Consider the following 13,871-nt stretch of genomic DNA (forward strand, 5'->3'; position numbering starts at 1 on the left):
GTCCTACTTCAGCTCAGGTCATGATCCCAGAGCTCGTGAGTTCGAGCCCCGTATCAGGCTCTGTGCTGACAGCTCAGAGCCTGGAGCCTGCTTCGGATGCTGTTGTCTCCCTCTCTCTCAGCCCTTCCCCCCCTCATGCTATGTCTCTCTGTCTCAAAATGAATAAACATTAAAAAAAAAAAAGAAACCACTTCATACCCACTAGGATGTCAACAGCTATAGTCAAAAAGAGATAAGTGTTGGCAAGAATGTACAGAAAAGTGGAAACCTCATATGTTGCTGTTGGGAATGTAAAATAATGCAACTGTTTTAGAAAACTGTGGCAGTTCCTCAAAAGGTTAAATGGAGTTACTATACAATCCACCAGTTCCACTCCTTGTTATATACCCAAGAGAAACAAAAACATGTCTGTACAAAAACTTGAACATAAATGTTCATGACAATATTATTCATAATAGTCAAAAGGTGGAAACAACCCAAATGTCCATCAACTGATGAATGGGTAAATAAAATTGGTATATCCATACAATGGAATATTTTTTGGCAATTAAAAGGAATGAAATACTGACATATGCTACATGGATGAACCCTAAAAACACTATATGCTAAGTGAAAGAAGGCAGTCACAGAGGACCACATATTGTATGATTCTGTTCACATGAGATGTTCAGAATAGGCAAACCCATAGAGGCAGAAGTAAATTGGTGGTTTCCTAGGACTGAGGGAATTGGGGGGAAATGGGCAATGACTAATGGGTAAAAGGTTTCTTTCTGGGGTGACTAAAATGTAAAATTGATTGTTATGATGGCAACACAAATCTGTGAATACATACACTAAAAGCCATTATACACTTTAAATTGGTGACTTGTATGACATGTAAATCATGTCAATAAAGCTGTTTAAAACAAAACAAAACAAAAAACCCGAAGAACTGTGCCAGACACAAGGGTACCAACCTGCTCTCAAAGAATTTAATACTGTGGCAGAGCCATAAACATGTTTATATTAAAAAGTCATGTGCTAAGGTACAGACGTGTATGAAGAGTTATGTGAGCACAAAGTAGGGCATCTGAACCCGACTGGAGAATCTGGAGATGTTTCCATTTGGTGGAAAATGATGCCTGAGCTGAATCTTGAAGGAAAACAAAAGTTAGCCAGGTGAAGTCAAGTGGAACAAAGACCAGCAAAGACAGGTTTGTGTTGAACAAAGGAACTGGGAGAAGTACTAGGAGTAATCTGATGTTTCTAATACGGCAAAGTACGAGGAGAGTGCCGAGCCCATCGCAAAGAAGCTTGGATAATAACAATAATAAATTCCTAAGTGAACTATTAGTTACAGCTTAAAAAAAAAGGTCGCCCCGCTTTGCCCCAGCTCTGCACAGGTACGACAAACAAGCGAGTACCGCGAGGCGGAACGGATTTTGCGGGCGATGGGGGCACGTTTCCGGAACGGACCGGGGAAAGGAAGTGTGTTACTTTATCGAGGGCACCCACTCCCGGCTTCCGCGGGGATGGTGCAGGGTGCTTCGTGTCACTGCTTCCCCGGCCTGGCCTGAGCACTTGGGTCTCCGGTGAAGGGCGGAGGTAGCCGCAAGCTCGGGACCTGCTTGTTTCTCTGGCGGACACCACGGGCTGACCGTGGTCGCTGCTCTTTGGCTGCTCTTGCTGACCTTGGCCCAGGGTCGGAGCCGATGGCGTCTTGGGCCGCTGTCAGCCTAGGCAGAGTTCCTGCCCGGTGCTTGTGGGCGCAAGGCCCCGGTGTCCGGGCGGCTCTTCCGTCCACCCTCGCGGCCTCCCAACCTGAGCCCACGGGCTGCAACCCCGCTCCGGGCAGGACGCTGCACCTCAGCGCGGCGGTCCCCGCAGGGCACAACAAGTGGTCCAAAGTCCGGCATATCAAGGGTCCCAAGGACGCCGAAAGGAGTCGCATCTTCTCCAAGCTCTGTTTGAGCATCCGCCTGGCGGTTAAAGGTAAGAACCTGACGGTCGTCCGCTGCTGTCCTCTCCGCGCCCAAAGCCTCGCTTGCCTCCCAGAGCTAAACCAGAGCCAACCCCGATCCTTGGTCCTTCATATTCTTTTCTTTTCCTAGTACTCACCGTTGCCCACTTTATAAACGTTCAAAACACCTCCCTACACTGTAGGTCTCCACTCACCTTTCCAGATGCTGAGCGTATGCCTGCTTGTCACAGAGTTGCTCTTAGGATGATAATGGTGAAAGTGACTTCATTCTAGAGTGTAGCTGGGTACTTCTTAGAAACAGACCCTAAGGGTAAGGTCACTCGTGTGTCTTTTCAGTAGAGACAAATCAAACCCTCTAGTCCCCTCTGATAGCACATAGGTTGTGTGGCAGGGGCGTTGAGTAAAGCTGTTAGTTGCCCAGACTCAGTTTGCTTTGTTAGGGTTTCCTAAGACACATTTTCTTGGAAGGTAAGTTTGCAAGCACGGGTTTTTCAACTGTGTAGCCACTGTAGAAAGGCTTTTTTGTTTGTTTGTTTTTGTATTTAGTGTCAGATACCTATAGGAGTGGAGAACAAGTCCTGTAAAAATTATGGACTTCAGAGTCAAGAAGACTTGGTTTCTGTCACTTACTAACTGTATGACTTTGAGCAAATGGCTTAACCTTGATGAGTTTCAGTTTTCTTTCTTTATTTTTTTAAATGTTTGGTTTTTTTTTAATTTTTTTTCAACGTTTTTTATTTATTTTTGGGACAGAGAGAGACAGAGCATGAATGGGGGAGGGGCAGAGAGAGAGGGAGACACAGAATCGGAAACAGGCTCCAGGCTCTGAGCCATCAGCCCAGAGCCTGACGCGGGGCTCGAACTCACGGACCGCGAGATCGTGACCTGGCTGAAGTCGGACGCTTAACCGACTGCGCCACCCAGGCACCCCATGTTTATTTATTTTTGAGAGCGAGAGAGAGAGTGCAAGCAGAGGAGGGACAGAGAGAAGGAGACACTGAATCTGAAGCAGGCTCCAGGCTCTGAGCTGTCAGCACAGAGCCTGACGCAGGGCTCGAACTCATAAATGATGAGATCATGACCTGAGCTGGAGTCGGACACTTAACCAACTGAGCCACCCAGGTTCCCCGAGTTTCAGTTTTCTAATCTAAAACAGGGATAGTGCCTACCTTGAGGTCATTTCTGGTGCATAATAGGCACTCAGTAAATATAAGTTTACCCCTAGAACTCATGCCTGATATTTCTCTTTGCTTCCTTTTCTTCTAAAATCTTGATGCTGAGTTAGATAACAGTATTGAATGTTTGTTATGTGCACTAGTAATACAAGACAATGAGATATAGCCCCTACTCTTAGAGACAGCGTGATTGCATGCTGTCATGTGAATGTTTCAATAATTACAAAATAGTGGTGTCAGAGCAAGGGGTATTAATAAGTCCAGGAAGTGTTGGTACCATTTTCATTTCTTACCCGATTCAAAGTGGTGTTCACTGAAACCTAGCAGGAAGATATCCGCCCTTAAAGAGTGAATTAGAACCTTCTTTTCCAAAATACTTCTCTGTATTCAAACGCTGAATTAATGTTCTAAATGAACTGAGAGCTAAGTGGCGACCTGCTGCTCTTCTGGCTGGAGGTGGGTAGAGTGGCAGAAATCCCTTCTTTCCCCCTGGCTGTAATGCAGTGTTTTCACTCACTCTTTTCTCTCTATCTCAGAAGGAGGCCCCAACCCTGAACTCAACAGCAGTCTGGCCAACATCTTAGAGGTGTGTCGCAGCAAGCACATGCCCAAGTCAACGATTGAGGCATCACTGAAAATGGGGGTGTGTCCTCACTTTGACATTTTCTTATTGATCACAGCCCCTCCGGGGCCCATGTCTGGAAGGCCACTAAACACTCTGAAATTATCAGAGAGAAGAGTAGCATTGTGGTCGATACCCTCAATACAGAGCCTTCTGGGGGCTCTGTGTCCTTGGACATTGGTTGTGGGAGCATAATCAGGAACAGGATGAATAGACAATGTACAAAAGCATATGGCCTAGGGACCTAGGACTGCTTAGCCAAGTATGTGAGGAGATGAGAGAGAAAGAAGGGACACAGTGTGGGGAATATTAGATTGAGAAAAGGTTTGTTTTTCAGATATTTATGCCCTAAAGGAGAAGAGCCAGTAGAAAGACAGGGGCAATAGTGATGGTGGGAGGGGCAAGGATGTAGAGCCCAGTTATGTGAATTGTCTTTGAGCCCACGTGAGAGGACACCTCTTCCTCTGGGACAAGTAGGAAGGATTTGAGGAATGATAATCATCTTAATAGCCAATAATTATTGAGTGCTTACTCTAGGCCAAACACTTTGATAAGAACTTTGTGTGCGTTATCTCACTGAATCCGCAAAACAACCTTAAGTGGAAACCGGGAAACAGAAAGATTAGGTGACCAAGTCACAGAGAAAATGACAGACTTGAAACCAGACAGACTCTAGGGCCTGTTCTTTAACCATTTATAAATACTGCCTTCATGTGGGCTGTGGAAGGAAGAAATTGTCATTTGGGAGTTCCTGGAAAGGCAGCAGGGCAGGGTGCTTGGAGAGAGTCATGAAAGTTGTGCAGGCAAGGGATAAATGGAGGTGGCATGGAAGGTCCAGATGAGATTGATTGGTCATTAGACTTCTGATGAATTGTTTGAATTTTGTGGCCCTGCTATTTTCAGTGGTTCTTATGATAGGGCCCAGGTGTGCTATTTCCTGAAGCAGTACTCAGCACCCCAGGGGAGACTTCACCGATGGGTTTCATGCGGGGTGGGCATAGGAGGAGGAGTCTTGGTGGGAGTTGGGGGGCGGGGTGTGTGTGTGTTAGATGTGAGATTCAGCCGGGACAGGGAGGAAATGAAACTGGGAGATGGCTGACTGATTGTTCAGGGACCAGAGAAACAGACTCCCTTCCCAGTAAGGGGTTATACTTTCAGTTACCTCAAAAGTTGGTCCCAAGGGCCACCTCTCAGAGGTGGGGGACAACAATAAAGACTTGAGAGTCTAAGCTCTACTCCAGAGAGTCCCTCCCATGGAGTTGTTATCTGTGTTCTGGGCTGGGATGCAGGAGGGAACTGGGAAACAGGAAAATGTGCTCATGTTGTTTATTGCAGAAAACCAAGGATGTTTATTTGCTGTATGAGGGCCGAGGCCCTGGTGGCTCTTCCCTGCTCATTGAGGCATTATCCAACAGTGGCTCCAAGTGCCATTCAGACATCAGACATATCCTGAACAAGAACGGGTAGGTATATGTATAGGGAAAGTGGAAGGCTATGAAGCCTTAAAGTTCCAATTCTTTGCAAGGAAAATACTGTTGTTCTTGGCGGTGTTTCAGGTTTTAAGCACACTTCATCCTTAGCAGAATCCAAGTGGGATCATTTCTTCTCCCTTGTTTTATTCTGTACTGGGCAGGATCCAGAAGACTTGTTCGTTAGATGTAGAAGGGGCTCTTTGACCTATTTTCCTCATGTGTAGCCATATAATGTCCAGGTCTTAAAATGTACTACCGAGACTGGAATCTTAAAAGATGAGCAAAGTTTTTGCATCCACTAAACTCCAATCAGGGCAGAAAGTAGGGGACGGAGATATGTTTGGATTATTCCCTTGCCAGGTCGTAGCTGCATCTTCTCCTTCAGAAGTATGTATGTCTATACTCCGAAGGCTGGGTGGGAAATAAGAGTATTAGAACGCAGTGCTATGTGGAGGCTGAGTCTAAAGGCATTTGGTCTGGCGCATTTCCTTTCCTTTTAGGGGAATGATGGCTGATGGAGCTCGCCACTCCTTTGACAAAAAGGGGGTGATCGTGGTTGGAGTGGAGGACCGAGAGAAGAAAGCCGTGAACCTAGAGCGTGCCCTGGAGATGGCAATTGAAGCAGGAGCTGAAGATGTCAAGGAAACTGAAGACGAAGAGGAAAAGAACATTTTTAAAGTGAGTGTGAAGACTTAGTGTTTGGTGGACTTCTGAGAGGGTCCTAATAGATGCGTTAAGGCATGCCTCTCTCGGTTTCTTCTTTTGTGCCCTGGGGTACAGGTGACATAAAGAGTTCACACATTGCACAAACATTTATTAAGTGAATACTGGAAAGGGCTTACTGAGGACTTTGAGAAGGATTCAGAACTCTGAAAACTATATCTCTGCTCGTAAAGAACTTAAATCTGGTGATTCATAATAGTAATTGCATTCAGGTTTTGCAGAGTTCTGACTGGCCTTACCCTGTTACCTCCTGACTCCTCACCAGACTTTCCTTTGTCCCTAGTTTATTTGTGATGCCTCTTCACTGCATCAAGTGAGGAAGAAGCTGGACTCGCTGGGCTTGTGTTCTGTGTCCTGTTCGCTAGAATTCATCCCCAACACAAAGGTGCGGCTCGCTGACCCCGACCTGGAGCAGGCTGCCCTTCTCATCCAGGCTCTTGGCAACCACGAGGATGTGATCCAGGTCTATGACAACATTGAGTAACCAGGCTGTATGTGCCCATGAGGTCCTTCCTAGGCAACTGGCAGCCCTTTCTGGAGCACAGGCTTTTGCAGCGTACTCTGAGACTGAAGCAGATTGGAGACCTAGCAGCTTAGGAGACACAAAACCAAGACCTGCAGCCCTTTGAGGCCAAGGGAATCACTACATCTCTGTGGGGCCTCTTTGTCAGTTCTGCTGATGTCTCATAGCCCTCCTGGATGCAGGGTGGAAACAGCCAGCTAATCAGACTCTGATCTCAGGGAAGGATAGGTGCCCTGAGGACCCATGTACTATAAACTACTTTTTTTTTTTTTAAGAGAGAGAGGGAGAATGCCTGAGCAAGGTAGAGGGGCAGAGGGAGAGAGAATCTCAAGCAGGCTCCACTCTCAGCATGGAGCCTGACACAGGGCTCAGTCCCACAAATGACCTGAGCCGAAATCAAGAGCCAGATAATCAACTGAGCCACCCAGGCACCTCGGAAGCTACTCTTAAATAAGGTGATTGAAAAAAATAATAATAATAATAAGGTGATTGATGTGGGTTGCTGCACTGCTATTGTGTGGGTTTTTGTCCAGCTGTTGGAACCCTCTTGACTTCCTTTGACATCTATGGGTTTAGTTCCACTACTCCAGAACTTTTTTTTTTTTAATTGACCAAAGAAATGTAGCTCTCTTTGGGTACTACTTTGTGCTCTAATGCTGGTTTAATGGCCTAAACCTGTCACTGATCATGCAAATAGTATTTGTCAAACACCTGTGTACCAAGACCTGTACTTACCAGGAGTACAGGCTATTTATTTGGTGCCCTGAGTTAGATCCTGCCCTAAGGCATAAGACCTCAGAGGTCAGACACAGGACTTCTGTCTGCTGGAGCTATCCTAGGGCAGTGTGAGCTGCTGTGCCTGCATCCTTGTTCTCTTCAGGTGGCCTCTGTGCCCTGCTTCTGCCAGAGAGCTTAAGGTTCTAACCCAGTAGGAAACCCAAGTGCCAATAATAAGGGACTCCCAGGCCCTGCTTTGCCCAGCCTTCCATGTGTTCTGAGATTGGTCAGAGTGGACCTGTGAGCAGATTGGACTGCTCTCAGGAAAGGCTGTGCCATGCTGGTTTTGAAACTTGCTTGATCCCCAGAACACCCACCCTGTCTCCTTTTCATCCCTGCTGCTAAATGATGGGGCACTGGGAACTGGAGAGGAAATGAGAATAGAAGGAAGGGTGAAGGACTGAGTCAGAGCCTGACAGCTGGGGAATAGGACCCTGTGTACATTATGCTCTTCAGAGTCACTTTTGGGTTTAGAGAGACCAAGAGTGCCAATCACCTGTGCTGGAGCCCGTCAAGCATGTCAAGCCTGGAGTAGCTTTTTGATCCCTATTATTCACCTACTCAAGTTTTTTAAGCCAGTTCTGAACTCAGTAATTTTCCTGAAGGAGCCTCAGGTAAATGAGGAAAAGAAGAAAAACCAATTTGGCTATAAATAATAACTTCCTCCTTCTAGGAAAAGATCCCTAATTCCATCATGACTTCAGCAGTTGGAAAGCAAAGGCAAGGGGGAGGAAAACCAATGAATAAACCATGAAAATGCCAAAGCATATGCTCTTATACCTCATTTCATAATCATGATACTACCTGGAATTTTGTTTGTATAGGAGATAACTCATCCAAATATCTGATGAACACATCATTAAAATAATGCAACTTAAAGTTGAAGTGCTGCTTTGTAATTTATAAGATGATTCTTTCATATGTTATTTATTTGATTTTCACAGAAAACCTATAAAATAATGAGGCCAAGTATTTTATGAACAAATGGTCTCATACCAAGCAGGTGAGAATAGGTCTAATACTACATTTTCTATTGATAGACCTTGGTTTGTAAAATAGCTCTGTTTTGTAAACTTTGAATATAATTATAATTTGGAGGAATGTGATAATTTCTGATATGAGACATCTGCACCAGGAAAGCCATCTCTGGAAGGGAACTTGGCTACTCATGTGAACATTCCTCTAATCTAATAGGTAGGATTTGTTAATAATTTTTGTGTAACCAATTTTCTTCCAGCAAGGCATACTAGATGGCTCTGCACTGACCCCTGGTGGTGCCCCACAGTCTTTCCTGAGGTTAATATGGAAGAGGCAGAAATGAAACCTTATTTGGACCTGTTCTGCTTCTAAGTCTGCTAGAGCGCTTTAGCTACATAGGTTAAGTAGTTAAATAACTATTTAACTGAATAGTTAATTAGAGAGGGTAGGAGTTATTCTTCTACTAAAACTTATTTTTCAAAGAATATTTTAGGTCAGAAAATGTTTACAATATAATGTTAAGTGGAAAACAAAGATGTGAAAAACTGTATAGTATGGTCCAAATTTTAAAATCTAGTCATATCTATGTATGAACTTAAAAAAAAAACAGAAGGAAGTGTATCAAAATCTCAAAACTGGTTATCTCTGAATGGTGATGTTATCACTGAGTTTTATTTTCTATAATCATATATTTTACCAGGGGAAACATTTTTTCAAAAGAAAACTCGTCACATTATTGTCCAACTAGGGAGACCACATGTGAGAGGCCAGGAGTCAGGCATACCCTAAAGTCAGAAGAATGAGGTCTGGTCCTGGCTTGCCTTTACCTTGTCTTTGGTCATTGTCTTAGCAACACAAAATCATTCAATACCTTGCAGCTGGCTTGGGCTCACTTTCAAGTGACCTTTTAGTGGGATGGGAGTATTGGTGACCAGTTCTGTACATAGCCTTGACTCTTAAAAGAAGTGTTCATGTGCTTTGTAGCTGCCTTCACTCTGCCAGAGGCCCCAGCTGAATCAAATAGGAACCATGAAGGCTTTGCCTCCAGCCAACAATAGAAAAACCATGAGTTACTGAGTTATTTTTTTGTCTTTTTTTTATTCTCTGAAACTTATAGTACAACAGTCAGTATAACTTCACACTGGAAGAAATCGCAACTTGTAGACTTTTACAAGTCCCCTGGACTCCTCTGGAGACGTTCTGAGGAGGAAATAAATGAGCCAGTAGGTCTGACAAAAGAGAATGTTATGATAGATGCTATATTAGTCTTGACTGAAATGGCTTTCTCTCCTGATGCTAACCCCGGACACTGAACAGGATAGTAGTTCCTACTTTTTCCTCTTTTTATCTTTCTTTTGACTATGCCAAAAAGGTAACATTGGGTTTTTTTGAATGAGTAAGTGAACCTCAAATGGGGGACTTCCCTACCCCCTTACTTGTAAGATACAACCAACATTAACAATCTACTCTTTATTATTCTACTCATTGGAACTGATCTTCTGGGGAATAAATTTTAACTCTTCCATTTGCCAGCAACCTTGGACAAGAACTTCACCTCTTTGTACCTGTTTCTTCATGTATAAAATATGGATAATAGTATCTATCTCTTAGGGCTATTTTGAGAATTAAGTAAGTTAATATATGTTAAGCGCTTAAGACAGTGCTCAATAAATGTTGCCCCCCCCCCACTAAATATGAATGAACATTTTTTTAAACTGAAATGTGATTGCCCTCTACATTTCAGCCTTATAAACTATTTTTGTTTTTGTTTTTGTTTTTCACTTCACAATATATCCTGGATGTTGCAATCAACATTACTTACTTTTGCTCATTTGCAAAGTGTTCCTTTGGATAAATTTATAGAAATGGAATTTCAAAATGGAAAAGCAGTTTTTCTCTATAAGTTAATGTCAATAATAAATAAAATATCATGGTTGTAAAAATCTTCTATGAGGTATACATCAATCCTTAACAATGCAGATAAAGTGTTTGAACTGGTAACCTGAATATATTCTACTTTACCTCTGAATTAAAAGAATTTTCAGAAAATCAGGTGGTAGTTTTGTTTTCTTTTTTTTATACCAAATTCATCGAACTATCCCAAAGAGCATTCATTTGTGTTTATTGTTCCCTATCTTGTGTTCAAGTGTCCCTCTGCTCTTGAAAGAAAAAAAAGGAAAGTAGTAATGCAGCTTGTATATGACAGGGCTGCCTGAGGCCCTGAGCTCTAGGGGCAGGTCGTGATCCTTGAAGTCAGGTCTGGTTCAGGTATTTAATCAGGGGCATCTACTCAGTGTAAAACCAGGGTAACAGACTTGAGAAGATATGACACAGATGGGAGGCTTCACATGGGGAAAATGAGTGAGGAGAGAATATAGAAAGAAAAGATACATAACATACTTGTGGAGGCTACAACTACTGACCTCCCCATTTGAGGTTCACTTACTCATTCAAAAAAATATGTTTTTTTTTAATGCACTATTAAAGATGCTAGGCATACCAATTTGAATGACAGCTTCTGTCTCTGTGCCTACTTCCTTTAGAGCCAATTACAACAGAGTGGGACAGGTGCTTTGATGAAGAAAGTACTAGGTGCTCTGGTACCCAGAACTGTATTTGTCTGGAAGGGCTTTCTGGAGGGAGTGATGTTCAGGCTTAGTTCTTTCCTGGAAGGATGAGGATGGAGGCAAAAGTGGAGGAGAAGAGTGTTCAAAACAAAATAGCACATGCAGAGGAAAAGAGGCAAAACAAATTGCCAGTGGTCAGTGTGGCCAGAACATATGATGAGGTTGGCAGAGGTAGGAAATGGGAAAACTTGTGGCTGGAGAGGAATAGCCTGGGTCCTGAAGGGCCTTCTTAACTACATTCATATATTCGACTTATCCTAAGGGCAATAGGAAAAAACTTAAAATTTTTAAGCAGAGCATGACAAGATCAGGTGTCCATTTTAAAAGGATCACCCTTTGACATAAGTAGATACTGTTACATTAGGTTTCAATTGGGATGGTGGAGCTGAGGATGGGAGAGGAGTGGACAGATTGGTAACATGGTCAAGATTAGCTGAAGGGAGGAAGGAAATGGTGAGGAAGAGTTCTCCAAGGTAGAGAACTCAACTTGGAGTTGAGAACCCAACTTGGGAAACTGAAGATGGCAGAAGAAATAAAGAACTATGGAGGAAAATAATGAACTCAGTTTGAACCTGTAGAATTTGAGGTGCCTTTGAGAGGCTAATGGATGATGTTTGGGAGCTCAGAAGAAAGTCTGATATGGTAACTTCAGCGTGGGAATGTTTGAGATGGCTGGTTAAGATACAGACAATGGAAAATAAGCCCTCAAAGAAAGCCCTTGCTAGAAAGAAAGACAATCAGAAGGCTCTTTTTTTCAGCCAAGTACTTATGTGGTTGTACTATAGTTCTCTACCATGTGCAAGGCAGTATTCTAAGTGCTGGTGATGGGGCAGTGAACAGGACAAAATCTGTGTTCCTACGTAGCTTATGTTCATTGTAATTAAAGGAAAGACAAGTAAATGTAATTTTTAAAAAGGTACTTATTTATTTTGAGAGAGAGTGTGCTTGCACACGCAAGTTGGGGAGGGGCAGAGAGAGGGAGAGAGAGAGCTCTGTTGGCACAGAGCTTGACACGGGACTCGATCCCATGAGCCGTGAGATTGCAACCTGAGCTGAAACTGAGAGCCCAACGCTTAACTCACTGAGCCACCCGGGCACCCTGTAAATACGTACTTTTAGACATAGACACTGAAGAAAAATAAAGCAAAATATGGGGATAAAGAATGAGGGAGAGGAGAGAGGCTCTTTTTGAATGGGGTGGTTAGAAACTCAGAAGAGTTGACAGTTTGAGTGAAGACCTGAATAAAATGTAGGAATTAGCCATGGGAACACCTTGTGGGGGAGGGGGGATGGCGGAGAGCATTCCAGGTAGAAATGGCAAGTGCAAAGTTCCTGAACTTGACAGGTTCAAAATAGGGTGAGAAGGCCAGTGTGGCTAGGAGAGAGGTCATGGGAGAGAAGTAGAGATGAGGCAAGAGAGGATGGCAGGGCCAGCTCCTACTAAGCCTGAAAGGCCATGGCAAAGAGTTTGGGTTTTCTTATAAGTGTGATGGAAAGCCATTGGAGGGTTAACAGCAGGGCAATGACATGATCTGAATTACATTTTACAAGTATTGCTCTGGCTGCTGTGTGGAGAATCATTTTTTGGGTGGCCACAGAGGAAACAGGTGATGGGTTAGGAGGCTAAGGCAGTCATCCAAGGGTTAGGAGGCTAAGGCAGTCATCCAACAGAGGGTGGCGGCTTGGACCAAGGCTGTAGTGGTGAGAAGTGGATTGGATTCAGATACATTTTGAAACAATAGGTGAGAAACTTGCTGAAGGATTAGATGTAGGGGTAGGGAAAGAGTAAAACCAAGGAAGACTCCTCCTAGGTTTGTATTTTCACAATTGGGAAAACAGAGGAGAGGGGGTGTTTGGTGGGGAGGGGGAAAGGATAAAGAGTTTGGTGTGAAACTTGTGAAATTGGAGATGTGTTTTAGACTTTCCAAGAGAAGCTGCTGAATAAACCTTCCAACACAGGCAATAGAGTACTAACCAGATTTCCACTCGCATGGTTGTCTTTTTTTTTTTTTTTTTTTTTAATCTCACGGGTCAGTACAATTAAGGGTCAGATATGAGCCTCAGACCGGTATATTGGGACCTCTAGCACTGGCTTATTACACACATTCTCAACAGGGTGATACTCCAGTGAGGTAAAAAATGATTCGTAAGGGATGAGAAAAACCGTTGATAATACAATGGTATGTGGCCTTCAAAGCTCAACCCTACTTGACAAAATCTTATTCCTTAGTATTTAATTTCTCCCATTAGAATTTACATTTAGTTAGGGTTGCCTGGGTGGTTCAGTCAGTTGGGTGTTCGACTTTGGCTCAGGTCATGATCTCATGGTTTGGGAGTTGGAGCCCTGTGTCAGGCTCTGTGCTGACAGCTCGGAACCTGGAGCCTGCTTTGGATTCTGTGTCTCCTTCTCTCTCTGCCCCTCCCCTGCTCACACTCCTGTCTCTGTCTCAAAAATAAATAAACGTTAAAAAAAATTGCATTTAATTAATTCAAAATTTTCTCCTTGCGAGGTGATCATGAAAAAGCAGTTGAGAAACACTGGCCTGGCTTAGTAGAAGAACATGACCTCTGGGTGGCAGACAGACTGGGTATGAATTCTGGCTCTCCTACCCAGACATGGTACTTAAACTTCTCTGAGCTTCACTTTCATCATTTAAATGCCAATAGTATTGTTTACCTCAGAGTTATGGGAAAGATAAAATGAGACGATGTGCCTGGCATATAATAGATGACATAATTATAAATTTTCTTTCCCCTTTGCTCTTTCTCCCCTCCCTAGGAAAGAGATTATTATAGTTAAGGAAGTACAACGAACTGAATAGGGATCTAATCAAGAAGAATGACAGACTTAAAAACTCGTTGGAGAAAAAGAAACAGCTTGGACAAGGGGCCTGATTAAATATTGTGGGGAGGAGGGAGTGTAAAGAGAGGAGTCTAAGGTAGTTCTTGAGCGATTTGACACCCAAAGCAAAGCCACCACCAAAGGTTCTTAGCTGACGCTTGAAAATGGCATC

At 43.5% G+C, this 13,871-nt stretch overlaps 1 protein-coding gene across 2 annotated transcripts; it reads left to right on the plus strand.

Moving 5' to 3' along the window:
* The first annotated feature begins 215 nt into the window (after positions 1-215).
* TACO1 (translational activator of cytochrome c oxidase I) lies at positions 216-10,282 on the plus strand. 2 transcript variants are annotated; one of them, XM_006940481.4, is made up of 5 exons: positions 216-1,971; positions 3,672-3,721; positions 5,093-5,220; positions 5,730-5,907; positions 6,236-10,282. In XM_006940481.4, exons 1-5 carry the CDS (start codon positions 1,692-1,694, stop codon positions 6,434-6,436), a joined length of 837 nt encoding a protein of 278 aa, XP_006940543.2. In that variant the 5' UTR covers positions 216-1,691; the 3' UTR covers positions 6,437-10,282. The 2 variants fall into 2 exon arrangements, with proteins under 2 accessions (XP_006940543.2, XP_003997096.2); XM_003997047.6 differs by having other exon boundaries at positions 439-1,971; positions 3,672-3,778.
* The last annotated feature ends 3,589 nt before the right edge of the window (positions 10,283-13,871 follow it).

Source organism: Felis catus, chromosome E1 (assembly GCF_018350175.1).
Source record: "Felis catus isolate Fca126 chromosome E1, F.catus_Fca126_mat1.0, whole genome shotgun sequence".
NCBI classification, from domain to species: domain Eukaryota; kingdom Metazoa; phylum Chordata; class Mammalia; order Carnivora; family Felidae; genus Felis; species Felis catus.

Excerpts from the sequence above, each read along its gene's own strand:
- TACO1 (XM_003997047.6), top strand. The coding sequence starts at position 1,692 with ATGGCGTCTTGGGCCGCTGTCAGCCTAGGCAGAGTTCCTGCCCGGTGC. Across the intron at positions 3,779-5,092 it reads AGGCATCACTGAAAATGGGG|AAAACCAAGGATGTTTATTT; the intron begins GTGTGTCCTCAC and ends TGTTTATTGCAG. Across the intron at positions 5,221-5,729 it reads CATATCCTGAACAAGAACGG|GGGAATGATGGCTGATGGAG; the intron begins GTAGGTATATGT and ends CTTTCCTTTTAG.